The sequence below is a fragment of the Argentina silus genome (genome assembly GCF_951799395.1).
Source record: "Argentina silus genome assembly, chromosome: 4".
In the NCBI taxonomy this organism is placed as follows: domain Eukaryota; kingdom Metazoa; phylum Chordata; class Actinopteri; order Argentiniformes; family Argentinidae; genus Argentina; species Argentina silus.
The window spans coordinates 245602-264001 of NC_139658.1; the positions used below are offsets into that span (position 1 = coordinate 245602).

Consider the following 18400-nt stretch of genomic DNA (forward strand, 5'->3'; position numbering starts at 1 on the left):
AGTGGTTGGCACACCACTGGTGGAGTAATGGTGGGGTCATTCCATGTCAAATCAACAAACCAGGACACCCACCATCTCAGATTGTTCTGAATAGGTTCTGTAGTTAATACAATACAGTATTCTTGCATCATTAGTTTTGTAGAAAAATTGTTTCATCCGTCCCCAAATTGGCCATTTTGTGGGATTCATATAATATTCAATAGAATCCAATTTGGACCAAAGTCAGTACCTGATAATGATTAAGACATGAGGAATCAAAAACAATGGTCAAAAGTCACTCATCAACCCTCCAAACCTTTCCTTTAGAAGACTTTATCGGCCGTATGAAATGTCATTTATTTATGTCTGACATGTAAAATTAAGGTGTGGCTTGGAGTTTTATTTCTTCATACAATGTTAGGGTTAGGAACCCTAATCTGGGTGTTGCCCTGTCCACATATATTAGTCATTGTCAGACATAATTATACATTATTATCATTTGAAGGTAAAGTTGTGAATTAGCACTGAGAACAATAAAACAATTTCACACTTTGTTCACCCAATAGCAGGGACACCGCCATCTAGTGGACATAATTAGGTACTATCACACTGTATAATGGGACGTTAGACACAATTTCAATGACTAATATATTTGTACAGGGCAACACCCAGATTACCAGATTAAACAAAAATACATTACATAGTATGACAAAACAAAACTCCAAGCCGCAGCTTCATATTGCTTGTCAGATATAGAGAATTGATATCCCATAATGGTTTATAAAATCTTCTAAAGGAGGGGTTTGGAGGGTTCATGGGTGACTTTTGACCATTATTTTTGATTCCTCATGTCTTAATCATTATCAGGTACTGTAGGACTTGGGGTTTGAATTCTATTTAATACTATATGAATCCCACAAAATGAAAAAATTTCTATATCTGTTTTGTCCATTGATTTGACATGGAATGATCTGGTGGTGAGGTGTAAGGAGTGATATGAGAATGAACATATCAGACCTATTTCTAAGATATTCAGAAATAGGTCTGAATATTACGATATTCAAGACTTTCTGGTGTCTGTGGTTATGATTTGTATTTTTTACCATGCTTTAGGGGAATGACTCCAGCAGAGGCAGAAATTAACTTTCTGGAAAATGCCAAGAAGCTGTCCATGTATGGGGTGGACCTCCATCATGCCAAGGTATGCTGTTACATATGATCTATTAAGAGTCTATGTTAATCTACAGATAACTGAGTATTTATGCCCATACTGTATGTTGTTTTATTATTTTAATGTTGTCTCTTCCCTATTCATTCTCATCTCTACTCTAATGTCACCTCCAGGATTCAGAAGGGATTGACATCATGCTTGGCGTTTGTGCCAATGGGCTACTGATTTACCGTGACCGCCTGAGGATCAATCGCTTTGCCTGGCCAAAGATCCTCAAGATCTCCTACAAGAGGAGCAACTTCTACATTAAGATCCGTCCAGGAGAGGTAAAATGCAACCAAATGAGAAAATGGATGTAGATGTGTTTTTCCCCTCACAATAAAAAGTAGAAGCCGTCTGTTTCTATTATTGTTGATATCTAGAAACACAGCCAGGCTGAGAATGTGAGGAAACGGATGTGTGGTCAGTTGGACTGACCAGAGAGCTGGAAAATCTCCTTTTCCCCTTCACAGTTTTGCTGCACCACGGGGTCAGGATCTATAGTCTGGCTCTGTCCATTCTGCTGCGCTGCAGCTTACTCACCATGCTGAGTCCCAGTGTGACAGGCTGTCTGGCCAGCTCCACTGAAGTGACAGAGCCCCACAGTGAGCTTGTGAAAGAGCCGGATAAAGAGGCCCTTTAACACAGGCCAGTGCAGCTGCAGCAGCAGCACCCAGAATAGAGGGATGAAGAGTGTAAATATAGACCCATGAAATACCACCCTCATGTTAAATCCCCAACATCTAAAAAGAGCAGTTTTTACTCCATTGCTCCGCTCAGCAGAGAATTTTGGTGGTCAATAATATGGAGAAAAGTGTGGTGTAACTTTTCTTCGTAATTAATTTGCGTTGACTCAGGCATCTATGGTTTTACTGCCGCCTGTGTCTTTGTCAAACTGCTTATTTTGTCTCAGAACTTTTTGCATGTCTTGAGTGACTACCAGACTCTGGTTCTGCCATAGACTGTCCATTCTGACAGACTGAGAAGTGATGGATTAGTGGTAGTGTTTTTAGGAATATATGGTGTCATTCAAAACTGCCTTCACCTCCTCACACAGAAGGGAAAATAGCAGTATTCAGTAAATGGCACCACAGTAAACACCTGCTCCTCTGCCTCCCTCCCTCCATCTCCCTCCCTCCCTCTCTCTCTCCTCCCCTCCCTACCCCTCTTTCTCTCTCTTTATCTCTCTCTTTCCAGTATGAGCAGTTTGAAAGTACTATTGGCTTCAAGCTTCCCAACCACCGAGCTGCCAAAAGATTGTGGAAGGTCTGCATTGAGCACCACACCTTCTTCAGGTAAAAGCTGCATTTGTGCTCCCTTCAAGGAGAAGGACAGATTGCCATCCAGGAATATCTCTAATGTACATTCTCATCTCCCTCTATGATGATAGCCCACTCTCCCTGAATGTTATGCACTCTTGCACTTTGTGTGCCTCTTCCACTACAGCATGCTAGCTATTTCCTGTCATTCAGGTGGATATTTATTGTATGTCTTACATCTTCATCTTTAGATCTCTCCTCTGGTCACACTTGATGTCCATATGCTAGCCACTTAGCTGCATCATCATACCACACATTAAACCCATTGAAGCAATACCTTGGCAAACAGCCATGTATAATGAAACTCAAAGTGCATCAAGTTGGCCCACACCAACTTTACTGCACAGTGCACTCATAATATATCCACCATTCCAGCAGCACCCACTTTCTCCTGTCCACATCTCCCTGGGCTTATCAGCAGCCCACAGCCCTTCCGTATTCCTCAACAGGGAAAGCTCAGGTGTGATTATAATGTAGCTTTGATGTTTTGTTTTGTTTCACAACTGCATCAGCCTTGGGGTGTTTCCCTAACTGTTTTGTCTCTTCTTCCTCATGTTATGACTTGTCACCTGGGCTTTTCTGCCTGTGTTGCCTAAGGCTTGGAAGCCATATATGTGAAGTTGTAGGTTGTTTTGCTACAGAAATGTGATTCAGTTAAGTTTCGCTCACCTGACGGTCTGGGTAAACAGGAATACAGTACTGTGTGCCACAGTGGAGAATCTAACGTTCTAAGCACCTTATAAATACTGTTGTCTACTACACCCAGTAATTAAATCTCATGTTAACAATGTTAAGTGTTTGATCCCTCATCCACAATATTGTATATCAAGGATAATGAGTTACTCCTCTCCCAGTATTGTAACCCCTTCCCTCATTCCATATATCCTCTCAGGTTAGTGTCTCCAGAGCCTCCTCCTAAGGGTTTCCTGGTGATGGGTTCTAAGTTCCGCTATAGTGGGCGGACCCAGGCCCAGTCCCGGCAGGCCAGCTCCCTCATAGACCGGCCTGCTCCACAGTTTGAACGCTCCACCAGCAAGAGGTACCTGCTCTCCCGCAGCCTGGATGGAGGTAAGTACCATTACCATGCTTATGTTACTCAACTCAAAGATAGCTTCCTGTGCTACTAATGCAGGACTGTATATCAGGTCCTTAGAATAAATGCAACTCTCCTGTCTGCCTCCAGCAGAGTTCTCACGGCCAGTGTCGGCCCTCTGTGGGAACCAGGATGGTTTGTCCCAGCGTAGTGTCAGCGAGCACCCCCACCTCCACAGCCCCTCTGGGGACGAGCAGGACACAGAGCTGGAGCCCAGTCTGGACCAGGACCAAGACCAAGACCAAGACCAAGACCAAGACCAAGACCAAGACCAAGAAGAGGACGAGGACCAAACAGAGGATCAAGAGGAGGATGAGGACAGGCCCACCACCCCCAGCAAAAAGAAGGATGTCAAGGTACTGTTAGGCAGGTGGGAGGGTTGAGGCAGAGGACAGCACTTTCACTATGGAGGGACATACCCTAAAAACCCTTTTCTAGATTGAACTTTATCATGAAAACAGGCTATAATCAATGATAGGATAGCAATGCATACATGTATGTGGTGTACCTATGGCAGCTCTGCTCAATGTGTGTTTTTTGTAGCTCTGTCACTGTGCAGATAGCAGTATTTCCAGGGGTGCAGTATGTCCCTGCAGGGTTTTAATGCAGTGGTGGCTTAGAATGTGTCATGACTAACTCTGCTGCCCCCTCACTCCTACTTAGAGGTTTAGAGGCCAGGACTTGCTCGCTATCCCCACTAATTGCCTTTTTTAACCCTTCCCACTTCTTTCATATACTGCATACAGTAGCTACCCCAACCTCTGCTGTTCATTATTTCTCTCCCTGCCTTTCATTAACAAGTGTTCTCTCTTTAACCCTCGCTGGCAAAAGGAGGATGCTGAGTCAGTTGACAATAAACAGGAGGTATTTGGTGTCTGTGTTAGTCTGTCTGTCTATTTTGTTTTTGTTTTCAGTAATCTCATATATTACACTGTTAAGATAGCAGTAATTGACTTCTAGTATGTAATCTTCTGTACCATAATCATTGTTGCACCCAAAGTATCACATTTAAGCTTCAACGCCTTCATTTGAATTACAATTTCGACACTTTCCATCAAATTTTGTATCCAGACTCTGCATTTTTACGGTAGTTGTCGACAATGCCTTGGGGGGGCGTAATGTATTTCTACCTTTTAGCACAAAGTGGTACTGATATTCAAATCACACATTTAAGTGGAGATAAAATATGACTAGACATGATGTCTGTCTGGCTAGGTTCTTTTTACACACAATTTGATGTGAAAACTATGATGGATCAGCCTGCATGGTGTTGTGTGTTCCTGGTTTGTGCTTGTTTGTCTCTATGTGTGCTGCTGCTGGTTGTGTCCAGTTGGGGTTGGTCAGTCTACCAGTCTGTCTGCCTGTCTCCTTGACTGACCGGGTCCACTCTTCCTCTCTGTCTCTGCATCCACCCCTACACCCACTCCCCCTACCACCCCTGCCCCATGCCCCATGCCCATGTCCTGCCCCTGCCCCAACTCTGTCCCCTCAGTTGGACCAGGAGACCACCCCTCGACACAAACAGGAGGTACAGCTCATTGTGTCCTGTCCCTGTGCTTTGTGACCCGCTCCTCTGTTCTGCCTCTTTGTGGCTCTGCTGAGAGGACTGCAGATCCCAGAATTCAACAGAGCTCTGGACAGGACTCTGCTCGTGTCTTGTCTAAAGTATTCAGTTATGCAGTCATAGGTCATATGTCAGTTATATGATGGAGACAAAGGATTTTGATATAAGAATAGCTGAACATGTGGTCTCTACCAAAACATGTTCAAATAATACCATCTAAGAAGCCTTGATTAGAACAAAGATACTATTGAACATAATCATGGAACATTGCAATTTGTGAAGTTTATTATCTTAAGTAGTGAAACAGGTGAAGTGCCCTGAGACTCCATTTCATCTAAGCGCCTATCAGGCATCAATATCAATTAAAAGTATCAGCCTTCAATTCATTAGATTAGGAAAATAGATATCAGGCTTCAGGGAAGTAGCTGTGAGTGCATTCAAAGTTATTTTGGATTTGTTTCATCTCTATACACTATTCTAGTAGTTAGATAATCATTTCATTTGCATGGGTTTTTAATGGCATCCCCAAAGTCATATTCATCAATTGACAGACTACTGAACTGAATAGCAATCAGACTCCAAAGCACTTGATCCATGTGCTGAATCCCTAGTATTAAGAGACATTAGAGTGGCTAACTCATTGTGTTTGTGATTTTTCTTGTGTGCCTGCTGTATTAACGTTGATGTATTTCAGATCACGTTCCGTTTATTCATGCATATCGAATCATAACGTGATTAAATTCCATGTGTCAATGTCATTACTGCAGTGGTAATTTATATAGATGTCATAGCTAATGCATTACTCTCTTTGCTCTATCCCTCTCTCTCTCTTTCTCTCTATCTCTCCCTCGTTTCTTTCTCTCTAGTTTTTGGATAAGTCAGAGGATGTCTTACTGAAGCACCAGGCCAGTATCAATGAGCTGAAGAGAGCCCTGAGGGAGCCGAACAGCAAGCTGATGAACCGTGAGAAGCGCCTGTCAGGAACCTCCCCAGGTGCCACGCCTGAGAAGAAGGCTGTGAGTGGGGGATGAGGGCGGGGAGGACCCAGGGTCCAGTGTGGCTGGATGGTTGAGAGATCCACAACCTGTAGCCCTTGCACCACTCCACTGTATGCCATGAATATATCCCTGGCAATGCTGATAGTACTCAGTGTAAACTACCTTTTTTGGCACTTGACAAAGATTTTGTGTTTGACAGCATTGATATTCCAGCCTTGCTGTTGTTGGGTGTCCTTGATCCTACTGTTGATTCTCCTGACACTCACTGAGTGCTTGGAGGTTAAGGCGGTAGAATGTGTTATGCTCCATTATTCATAGGGAGACATTTTTGTCAATGCCTTGTGTGCTTGTGGCTTTTTCATCATTTTGAATGATTCAAACCAGAAGATAACCAATAACTGTATTTTGACTTCATGAAAATATTGTAGGTAGTTAGTGACAGTAGAGAGTGCTATAGATCTCTTGGATAATGTGAAGACAGTGCCTCAAGATGCTACAAGAACAAGAACAAAGTATGCATTAGGTTTTACTGTACAGTATTAGTACAGATAGATGTTTGTAGAGTACATTGTAGCCTCAGTTTTACTTTAAGATGACTGAAATGTCACCCAAGGTGAAATTACTTACTTGTGATATGGAAGATGGTTTTGAGAAGATTTACTGACGGTAAAAATATTTACCCTGACGGTAAAAAGCTGCCTTTGTGTAAGATACTGTAACAAAAGACTCCTGAAGCTTTGATCACTTTTTTTGTGATTGCACTGTTAAGGAACAGTAATAAGATTGTTCTCTTCAGATAGTTCTATTTCTTTTTCTTGGCATTAATGTTGTCTGCCTCATCTTCTGTCTGAGAACAATCATATTATATCCCCAGAATATCAGACATCCTCGAGGGGCAGAACACTGTCATGTTCCTTGATCTGAGGAAAAGATGGTATCTCCCTGATTGAATGATGACAACGTGTAGCCTGAGAAATCTCACTCTGCTGGAAGAGTTACTTCTAAGATAGATTCAGAAGAAATCATGCCTTTGATGTAGCTGCAAATGTTATTTTTGCATTGCAAATATAGATTTGGTTAGGTGGATTTGGCAGCCGCAGGCAGAGTGTAATTACACTCATGTTGCTGGTTTACAATAATCTGATAATTTGATTCTAGGGTCCTTGAGTTATTGATTTCAGATCAAACGTGATTTCAGATCAACATTTCAGGAGTGACATAGTTGAACTACCTTGTCTCCCTAAGTCTATTTCATCATTGTTCCCCCTCCCATTGCCCTTGTTTCTCCTTCCTTTTCCCTTTTGCCTGAAATAACTAAAACTCTAACTGAACACTGTGAAAAGCCACCATACATATGGGTCTCCAGTCTGTCTGGCTGCAGTGAGAGTGACAAAGTCAGGGCTCTAATGGTTCTTCTCCACTCTCTCTTTCGCCCTCTCCTGGTGGGCTATGCTCGGCCTCCCGTCCCTCAGGAGGCAGGGCAAGCGGGGGGAATGGACCCTGTAAACAGCCTGTCTGTAGAGGGCTTCATCCAGAAGACTGTGGTGACTTCCCCAGAGGTTGCACTTCTCTCTTCTAACTGATAACATACTGTAGTTGGCAATTTATTGTTAATGAAACTGGCCTGGCTCAGTTTAGTTCTATTGTAAACTCAACTACATCTGAAATCCCTTGCATCTTGTTATATTCCAAGAATGTGGCCTACTGCAGTTGTAATGTCAAAAACAATGTTTATGTGCGGTCTATACATTTTGTACAATTTGATGTAGAATTGTAGTGTAAATCAGTTATAATTGACAAATGTTTACCAATATATTAGCATGCACTTTCCAATAGTACCCACACAGATGTAAATGACTGTGGAGGTTATATTGCTACACTATCTCTCTGTGTATACTGTAAAAACACATCCTTGTGGCTCATAACCTATGTTACAGTTGGCAACTCTAACTGTGTTTAATCTATTATCTATTATCAACATGTAGGGCTCTGAGGAGTGGGTATTGATTGAAAAACAAGACACTTATCAACAGGACCATGACTGGAAGGCAGAGGAAAAGAACAATGCTCTCACCTCTCCTCCTCCATTAGTGGCTGATCCCTCTTGGGAAAGAAAGAAAGAACGGAAAAAAGAGATAGAGGTAGCCAAGATGATACATATTGAGGTTACAGGAGAGGATGGGCAGGAGATGAGAGCACAGATTGATAACTTTGCATTGCTCAAATCCACTAGGGAATCTAGTGAAGAATGTTCTGAATCATCAAAGCCATCTGGCAATAGCCGTTTTGTGGTAGAATTAGCAGAAACCACAGAGTCAGTTGAAGATTATTCCCAATGCAAAATATCTGTGGTATCAGACCCCGGGGCAGAGAATGACATGGTCCCAGTCACAGGTGTGAAGAAGGAGCATCAACCCAACAAACACAGAAAAAAGAAGAGACCTCAGAGTCTAAACCTGGGAATGTCCAAAGAGTTCATCTATGAGAAAGAGGGTGATGGCTCCAACGGTGAAGAAAATGAGGGATCCGAATGGGAGGACAGTCCTGCTGAGAAGTCAGTGAAACAAATAAATCCTGAACACAGTAGTTCTAGAGAGGAGCAAGGTGAACCATCTCAGAGGGAGAGTCCTGAAAGAATCATGAAAGATGAAGAGAGATCAACAGAGGCAAAGCAGAAGGAGAAAGAGCTGTTTGCCTCTCTGTGTGAAGGCAACGAGAAAGACCATGATACATCAATGGTAGAGTACAGGGAGACTCTTACTCAGGGAACAGCAGTGTATGATGCAGGGTTTGATGAAGGCGACCAGACAAAGAGTAAAGTCACAAAGGTTCAGTCAGCAGACAACAGGCTAGGCTCTGTGAATGGTCCTGGAAAGGCAGAGCATGACGATTCATCAGCTCAGGTCAAAGAGGAGTCAAGTGTGAAGTTACAGTTCAGAGAAAGGAGCATGGGCAACAGTAAAGAGCCTATAGAGGTCAAACTGAGGCAAGTCAAGACACATCAGAGGAAAGCCAGTAACTCTGGGAGGGAGGATATTGAAGGTCTAATGTCAGACAGGGTCCAGAGAAGGTCTTTTCAGAACATGTCAGGCAGCAGCCATTCCGAAATAACCAGAATTGTTCCTCTGAAACCTGAAAGATCTAAGAATGTAACCAGCATTCAGGACAGAATGAGTCAGGAGACAGATTCTGAGCGAGTTATGAGGAGAGAATATCGCTGGTCAGTGGGGTCGCCAGAGGGAACCTCAGACTTTAACTGGACAGACGTTTCCACCTTCCATTCAGCATTCACCCTGCCTACATCCAGCTCCATCTCAACCAGCGCTAGTCCAGGAAGAAGGACCCACTCACCAACCACAACACACAGAGACATCTTACAGCACTCTGAGGAACAGGGCTTTGTAGATCTGGAGAAATTGACGAAAGTGGAGGCTAAAACTACAGAGCTGACTCAACAAAGCAGGCCTGCTTCACAGTGTGATGATGGTTATCAGGCTGCTAGAGGTCCCACAGAGAGTCAGCTGTTCAGTTCCAAGGCTTTTACAACGCTTCCCAAAACTGCTCCCCCAGCCCCACCAGTGAAAACACAGAAGGCCAGGGAGTCTGGACTCATACTCCGCAACAGCCGCAATGCCAGCAGGGAGCCTGGCCTGGACGCAGCCAAGAAGAGACACTCGGTAACTCTGCTTGGCATCTGCTTTTCAGTCATTGGAAGCAAAGCATCGCATGAGCTTCAGACAGACTCGCGCACACCCATTTTCTTATTTTCATTTTCAGTGACTTGAATATACATACATGTAACCTCTACGTGCCTGTATATGAAGAAGGGGGTGGAGCGTTACTTCATGACACTTCTTTTTTTGGCTCCGTTTCATTGGCTGGCACAGTTATACAGCCATCAGTGTATTTGTCTCTTATGAGTTTGGACCCTCCCCTTTTCGGCTTCCCCATTTAGCCCCTCCCCCTGCCTCCACCCTTACCCTTATCTCGCAGCACACCTGTATCACAACTGCTTGCCAATCAGAACTCACTACAGGGCAGTTGCAGAGACTGTTAAAAAGAAAACAAAACGTCATGCTTCGGCTCTTGGCTTCTATCCCCCTCTCTTCACTTTTTGAACCTTGATTTTCCTTCCAACTCCAACCTTCTAGCAGGTCTCCTCTTTCTCAGAGGGTTGTAAGGAAACAAAGGCTTGTGCACATTGCCATGGCTCTGAGGTTGTTTGCACTTCTCCATGCTGTTTCCAAGCTGAAAATGCAGATGAAGTCATTAATTTCAGACATGGTTTCATACATGTTTTACAGCTGAATTGACTGTGACAGAAAATGTATGAGGAAAATATCATCATCACCAATAAAGGCACTATGCTGCAGATATACACATCAGGGTCAAACACCTGTAATATTTGCTAGAGTAACATAGGTCTATACTGTAGACAAATTATAAGAATTTGTAATGTGATTTGAAATGATTTTTAAAATAGATAATCCTAATTACCATGAAAAATGTAAGAACTGGAGCATTGAGCCAAAGGGTGATGATGATGAGTATGTATAAATCTGATAAAATGCTTTACAAGGATCACACATGGGTAGAATGCAACTGTAGCAGCTGTCTTGCAAAGCCCAGAACCTAGCCCAACTGTGGAAAGGAGGCAGGCAATGAGCAGTCTTAACAACGAGGCCTGCGCCTACGCAGACTAGCATTCCGAATCAGAATAGCGGCTTTCATTTCGCAGTTGGTGTAATTAGGAGCATGCACGTATTTGACAGTAGAATTCAAATAATTTGAAATTAGGCTGCGATCTGACAGTTTACAGTGCATAATTTCCACCCTTTTATCTGAGTCAAGGTCCTGGACACATTGGCACAAACTGGAAAAAGGTGTGAGCCTACTGTGTGAACCGCTTCTCAGTGACAAGCATGCGAGAGCAGGATTGGATACTGGGCGTGCAAAATAGAGTGGGCGTTCAAACATGTCATGAAATTAGTCCTACCGATTTTGATCTCCAGTATTGCCTTGATGCCTGAAATCAAACACCATTCTTTGGACATTTGAATGTTACCCTCTTGAAATTCGGTCTGCGTGGTTTTGCATTTTTGTTATGTTTTTATATATAATATCTGTTGTTCTCGTGAATGGATGGGCTGTCTTACTAATATTTGAAACCTGTTCTGCTATTCTGACAGTGTGTGGTGATAGGGACCCTGCCTCTGCTGGTGTATAGTTAGTCACTGCAGCTTGAACTAACCCCAGGCTGCTCTCCTTCTCCCTCTGCTTTGCCTCTACAGGAGCCTCTTTCCACTCCAGCCATTTATGAAGAGCCGCTAGATGATGCCAAGGTCACTCATTTACACCTTGGTTTTAATCCCACCCTGTGTGTCCATCTCTGAGTTGTTCTCTGCTATGCTGCCCAAGTGACTGTGACTCAACTTTGACTATGCCAGTGCCTCCCACATGTTTTGTATGTAGAAAACTGGTTTTCCAAAGACTTAGAGGAGGCATTATTTCAATTTAAAACACAAATTACTCACAAAAACAAGCAAACAAACAAAACATACTATTGGTTGAATACCTAGACATATCATTTAAAATTAGAAGTTAAGATGGAACCATGTCTCTAATCTGAGGGCATTTCTAGATGTCCTCCTGCATGTCCTCAGAGCATGTCACTCCTCTGTAAAATGTATTCATTCATGCGCTTTATTTCACAGGTAGCCTATGTGTAGTAATTTGCATGCCTGGAGGGCCTAACTTATGATCATAATGTGTAACATGGATCATGACCTGGAGTTACAGACCCAACATGAATCCTTATACACAACAACCAGATTTTCCCCCTGCCAGAGTATCATCTCTCCCCCACCATCCCATCTCCCCTCTCATGGTCATCCCCAGAGACACCTGTCAGACTGGCTTTGTGACGTTGGTGTGGCGGCCCTCTCTGTGTCCCTCCTTGTCTCACCCAGAGGGAACCGTGGGAAAGGAGGCCCCGGCCCGGGTCCGCCTCCGAGGACGACCAGGAGCGTGGCGACACCTTCTGCATGAAGGAGACCCATCTGGGCATCGAGCGCAAGTGTTCCAGCATGACAGTCAGCTCCACGTCCAGCCTGGAAGCCGAGGTGGACTTCACTGTCATCATGGACCTCCACCCAAATGTGGAGGAGTTCTCCAAGGGCATGTCAGAGCTGGGCGAGAGGGAGCGGCTGCCTGAGGTGGGCCGGGAGGACTTTGAGGAGACCTCAAGGTTTTACTCGGCTCGTCTCATGGGCTCCCATGACAAGTCCCATGTAGAGGAGAGAGCCCCAGAGGAACGTGTCCACCATGAGGTAGACAGACAGACAGACATACTGTACCCCATCTCTGCCACCACACCCCTCCCCCTGTCTATGAAGCTGGATCTGCCCTGCTCGAGATGGCTGCCATGACGCATCAATTCACCCGCCGCCTTTTCAGTTCAGCCATTTTAAGTTTGTGTTTGGATTTTTATGGTTCTGCTTTATTATTGATTTAATGCATGATTATTTGGAGTATATTTTTCTTCATCTTTTAATATGGTTTACATGTTTTGTATTCATTTATTTCATTTTCATGAATTGCTTTTGATTTAAAGTTTTGTGAGTTTTTAATGTTTTCTTGTATTTTGACCACCATTGCCATAATGCTATTCTTTGTGTTTGTTCTAAAAAAAAAAAAAGAACAACCAACACCATAATGATCATGCTTGTTTTGTGTCAATGTTAATTTTTTCAGTATTCCGATGATTTGGCCTATAGTGTAATAGGCATTGTAGCTGGCCTGAGATCAGTGCTATATCCTGACGTTTTAGAACAGCTGAACTACAGGACTATGGCTGACCATTTACCCTGACTATGGTTGTTGTCCCAGCAGCCCCCTGTGGCGAGGAAAGATGCCAGTGCTGTGACTGCTGCCCAGATGCTGAGGAAGGCCGACATAAAGATGGAGACACACACCAACGGGTCAGAGGTCACAACCAACATCATGGATCTCTCAGAGCAGGTAACGTGTCCCTCACAATCACTCATGTGGCTTGTATACCATGATTTAACTGTAAACTGCAGAGTGGCCTTTGAATTTGGCCAAAACAAATGGATGATCTTAAACAAGAGGTGGATGTTGTAAATGAATAGGACCTTAGTAGGACCATAAAGGGTTATTTCCTTTAATATTCTCAGTTTAGGTATGGTCCCATCAATCTGTTATTTTGTCAGATATTTTGGGAAGAATGCATCCAGATTAGTTCTTATCATCCTAGCTCCACTGATAAGAGTGAGTGCCATATTCTGTGGACTTCAATGACATAATAGCGTTGTTACGGATCGATTATAGCATTGACAGGAAATTAATGAGAATTATGAAAGCAAGTGGGAGATCCATTCATCTCCAGAGGCAGAGCATGGAACTCAGTCTGCCCCACAGGTGCTTGATTACAATTTAATTACTGCCTCATCTAATAATGAGGATGAGCTGTGACAATGATCTTGAGAGAGGGTGCCTTTGAAGTGGAAACTCAATCAAGTCAGTTTCTAAGATGTCAGTGACAGACAGTAGACTTTTGGACAGCTGTGCTTCATATTTGGAATAATACAGGATAGCGTTTATGTGTGTATCTGCAGCAAATGGAGGGTGACGTCAACTGTATGGAGACAAAGGTCTCCAGCACTGACGACCCTCAGCCACCAGAGGGCGACCTGGTATGTGTTCTTCTATTGCCAACAGCTTAAAGGCTGTGGCATCTGACATGCCAGAGTATTGCATGCACAAATAATGGGCATTGGAAGGTAGGCTATATATAGCCAGATCCTAGGCTGATTTAAGAATAACTTTGCTGGCTACTGCTGCAATATTACCTCTTGATGCTTGCATGTGAAGCCCTTAAAATATGCTTGCTGAAAATTAGGATAACTACTCAACCCTGCAGAGCTTAATTTCTAATGTCATGCCTTAATTACATTATTGGCTTATCTTCTCTGTTCCACTATTTTTATCTCAAATGTATCACAGCTGACACAGCGCAGCATGAAGGCTGCATCATAGTTAATGACATTAGATAAGACAGATATGTTGGGTTGAACGTGACTTCAATGTTGACACAATTCTCCTGCATCGAGTAGTGATATGTGTACTAATGCTGGGCTACCTATTAACTGATGACTTACAGTACGGTACAGGTTTCATATGATCATACTGTACCTTACTGATACCCTGAGCACTGTTGCTTAATGGTCATATGCTCCTGTTACTGTACTGCAAAGTACTGTAGCTCTATGTATTGATTTACATTGACTACTGTTTCCCCATATGCAGATACTACTACTACTACTACTATTACTACTACTACTACTACTACTACTACTAGTTTTATAGTTTTTGATGTGCATGAATGTGAACTGTTGTATGTGAATGACCTCTTCTCTCATCCCTCTCTTCCAGAAACAGGGATTGGGCAGTAGGAAGGAGTCTCCTGCCCCCAGTAAAGAAAATGGCTCCCCTGTAAGTGTCTATGTCCTCCCTGTCCTCTCTCTCGACTCTAATCACCAGAACACTGCTTCATATCCTCTGACTCCAGGGTATAAAGCCTACTCTTACAGCAAAACAAGGCCACAGTGGAGTTGGTGTCACTGCTGTTGATTTATTGTAGCTGACACAGTGATAATACTGTAGTTGCTATGAAACCAAGTTCACAGTTGTTGAATTGAAGCAGTGTGTGTGTGTGTGTGTGTGTGTGTGTGTGTGTGTGTGTGTGTGTGTGTGTGTGTGTGTGTGTGTGTGTGTGTATGTGTATGTGTGTGTGTTACTGATGGCAAGTGGCTACAATATAAATGTGTGTGTGTGTGTGTGTGTGTGTGTGTGTGTGTGTGTGTGTGTGTGTGTGTGTGTGTGTGTCAGCTGTGCTGATTATGCTGTGACTCAGTCCCTCAAATGATTGTGCTGCAGGTGAAGGCAGGCACCCTGGGGAGAGAGTCCGTAGTGTCCCCACTAACTGTCACTGCGGAAAACGTCACCTCAGCAACCACAACTCAAGTTACCAAGGTAATGTCCTTGCACCCTTTAAAAAAACTGAATGGGCGTTGGACAAAGCTTCCGTACTCACTGGTGTATGCCCAACAGAACCATGGAAAGTCATCATTTAAGCTGTAGATTCTTGAATTGGGGTTGAATGTGCATATGTTTTCATTCAGACAGTGAAAGGGGGCTACTCAGAGACCAGGATTGAGAAAAGGATCATCATCACAGGAGATGACGATGTTGACCAACATCAGGTGAGGACACCAACACCAGTACATTGTCATAACAGCATATTAAAGGGGAAATCTGGGATTGAAACAGTAACAAAGCAGAGGGATGGGCCTGGAGAAATGTAACCACTTTCAAATGCATAGACGTGGCTTTGCTTGCAATGACTGACCATCCATGAGATCAAAGTGATAGTTTTAACCATGTTTTGAAGCTAAACAGTGTAGTTTACTGTACATTGTTAACATTTAAAATGGAGTAAAACAATCTTATAGTTTGGGTTCTGATGGGGTAAGACAGTTAAACTCGAGGCATTTATAAGTGATATTCTTCAAGAATCAATGGCTATATATCATTAATTCATAAGTCCAAAAGTTGAAGTACATATCCCAGATTGTTCCTTTAATGACTTTAGAATGACTCTGCTTAAGTAGTGATTGCTTACACAAAGTGAACATTTCTGCAGGCCCTCGCCATGGCGATACAGGAGGCCAAGCAGCAGCACCCTGACATGCTGGTGACAAAAGCAGTGGTTGTCAGGGAAACAGAATCTCCCACTGAGGAGAAACATAGAAAATCAGAGGTATGTTCTACAGCAGTATCCATGTTACTGCTGTCATGACACCATAATGTGTTGCTTACAACAACATGTGTTTGTGTGTGTGTGTGTGTGTGTGTGTGTGTGTGTGTGTGTGTGTGTGTGTGTGTGTGTGTGTGTGTGTGTGTGAGAGAGAGAGAGAGAGAGAGAGAGAGAGAGAGAGAGAGAGAGAGTAATATAGTATATCTTTAGTTATCCCATAGGCACACATATTGAAGGCATAATGGTCAACCATGTTCTGAACAGATGTCTGTATTTTTCCAGCTGTGAAGCAGAGGCGTGTGTTTTTCTGTTTCAGTCCTGATCGGTCATGGTGGCTCCTGGGACTGGGGCAGGAGAAGAGCTTAGAAGAAAAAGAGCTGCCTGACCCGCCCTACAGTACGCCACCACTGCAAGAGGACCACCTGCCCTACAGTGTACACAATTACAACAAAATCTCTGTCTCCTCTACAACACAATACACCTCCTCTCCTGTCCCTTTAGCCAAAACTGACTGTGACACGCCTCAAACCCACCCTAGCCCTTTTCCTTTGGATTTCTTCAGTAGTGTTCTCTAGTGTGTTCTTGAGTCTGAGAAATAAGATGCAGTGTTTGCAATCCCCCATTATTACTCCATGATTTAGAATGTGGTTATTTGGTTAAATTGCACCACGTTTAGATCCTTTGAGATATCATATATATCAGAGACATGGTAGCTCTAGTACTCTCAAGACATTGTACAAACTTAATTGGACAACATGTACTGTTCCAGCCTCGATCACGATAGGAACATTTAAAAAAAAAAAAAAAGATCAACATGATGTAATCCACCCTGAGGCAAATGAAATCAACTTTCCCCCAGAAAACATTGACTTACCTGTGACAACTGGTAATTTATTCTTTATAGAAAGTCAATAATCCACCCCCACAAATTGCTCTCATGTATGGTCACCATGGAGATGCCTGCTCTGACCTGACATCATGCATGAAGCATGGGGAGGAAGAGGAAGGGGATTGGTGGAGGGGCTGGGGAGGGTGCTCTATGGGGCCAGTGGCGATGGCCAGCCTTTAACGCTTGTTGTCACCACTGTGGCACATATATTTAACAGCTGTCTTATTAGCTTTTTAAAACATTTTTAACAATATAAGATCTAATTTAAAGTCCAGTGTTTGCTTGTTTATGAAAATGACATGTATTCGATTAGATTCTCATACTCACATGCATGATTCAAAACTAGTTGAGGGAATGAAAAGTACAATATGGACCTGCGGTGAAGTTCATAGGGAGTGCTCAGATGACCAAGCGTTCAGACACAAATCAAGCTGAGAAACTCTGTGGAACACTGCTGCAATGTGTAGACACTGCATGTCAACCAATACTGATGGGACTATTCAGCACCACCAGGAGAGTCAACTAAGAAACATGTGGACACTTCTACAACATCAGTGGATTATATCAATGTGGACGCTTGGCATACAGGGTCTATTAGACTCAGAACCCTCTCTACTGTCCCCACCCTGTTCTCCCCTTGCAGTAAATCTTCCATTATGTTGCCATACTTACACTCGCAAATACTGGTCATGTAGTCTGGTCACAGCTAGGACTCTTAAAGCAGATTAGCAGTTTTAATATAATGTTTTATCAAATAATTTTGAAATTTGAGGATATGTTTTTATTTTTTCTTACTTGAGTTGTTTTTAAGTTATGGTGTATGAGTTCTAAATTTGTATTTATAAGAGTGGTGAATGTGAGGTTCTCCCTTCCTAAAAGTAAGCGTGTGATTCCTTTTTTGTCCCCTCACAGACAAAGCCTGGATTCATACTGTAGTGTGACATGGTAAATCCCTACTCCACTGGACAGACCGGAGTTGAACCCTAATAAGTGGATTCCCTTTTCTGTTACAGAACACCAGGCAAGGCCTCCATACAGTATATGTTGTCTTAGTTCCATCTTGGCCAAATCTGTACTGTACATGCCAAGAAATAAGCTTTAGATAACCCCTAAAGCTACAGCATATTCAAAAGCTCCATCAACTATCTATATCAGTCACTCTAAAACATTAAAACAATGATGGTGGAACAAACCGTTGAATTTAACATACTATGCATTGTTCCCTGTGTTGACTAACAAAAAAAAAGGATAACTGAGGGAACTTCATTTCTGGAGTGAGCTCATTGTCTCCTATGTGATACTGTTATTAATCAAAGCAGTCAATGGTACTGCTTGTGAGACTCGCAATAACCGTCTCTTGTAGCCACTTCTCTATTGTAATCCATTATCACTCTACTAAAAGGAGAAAACTGTGAACTATCATGCATATAAGAGCATTTTCAAATCTGACAAAGATGGAGTTGGATAATAAGAGGAGCTCTGCCACTCAGTGTGCCCATGGCTTTGTCCC

The 18400-nt window shown here is 43.0% G+C and overlaps 2 protein-coding genes across 7 annotated transcripts in view; both read left to right on the plus strand.

The window, feature by feature from the left end:
* LOC310803803 (band 4.1-like protein 1) overlaps positions 1 to 16457 on the plus strand; it is a 48614-nt gene extending 32157 nt beyond the window's left edge. Inside the window, exons 8-21 of one of the 6 annotated variants that reach the window (XM_083668703.1) lie at positions 1093 to 1180; positions 1324 to 1476; positions 2387 to 2484; positions 3401 to 3576; positions 3692 to 3957; positions 6032 to 6181; positions 7636 to 7722; positions 13052 to 13183; positions 13801 to 13878; positions 14618 to 14677; positions 15122 to 15217; positions 15367 to 15447; positions 15888 to 16004; positions 16318 to 16457. In XM_083668703.1, coding sequence (XP_083524829.1) covers positions 1093 to 1180; positions 1324 to 1476; positions 2387 to 2484; positions 3401 to 3576; positions 3692 to 3957; positions 6032 to 6181; positions 7636 to 7722; positions 13052 to 13183; positions 13801 to 13878; positions 14618 to 14677; positions 15122 to 15217; positions 15367 to 15447; positions 15888 to 16004; positions 16318 to 16323 — 1588 coding nt within the window. In that variant the 3' untranslated portion in view covers positions 16324 to 16457. The remainder of the gene's footprint in view (positions 1 to 1092; positions 1181 to 1323; positions 1477 to 2386; positions 2485 to 3400; positions 3577 to 3691; positions 3958 to 6031; positions 6182 to 7635; positions 7723 to 13051; positions 13184 to 13800; positions 13879 to 14617; positions 14678 to 15121; positions 15218 to 15366; positions 15448 to 15887; positions 16005 to 16317) is intronic. The other 5 variants (XM_083668704.1, XM_083668705.1, XM_083668706.1 and 2 more) reach the window with 5 other exon arrangements.
* LOC310803804 (uncharacterized protein) lies at positions 11559 to 13045 on the plus strand. Its single transcript, XM_083668709.1, has one exon. The coding sequence runs from the start codon at positions 12208 to 12210 to the stop codon at positions 12589 to 12591; it is 384 nt and encodes a 127-aa protein (XP_083524835.1). The 5' UTR covers positions 11559 to 12207; the 3' UTR covers positions 12592 to 13045.
* Positions 16458 to 18400: the final 1943 nt, after the last annotated feature.

Coding starts and splice junctions, on each gene's coding strand:
- LOC310803804 (XM_083668709.1), top strand. CDS start 12,208: ATGAAGGAGACCCATCTGGGCATCGAGCGCAAGTGTTCCAGCATGACA.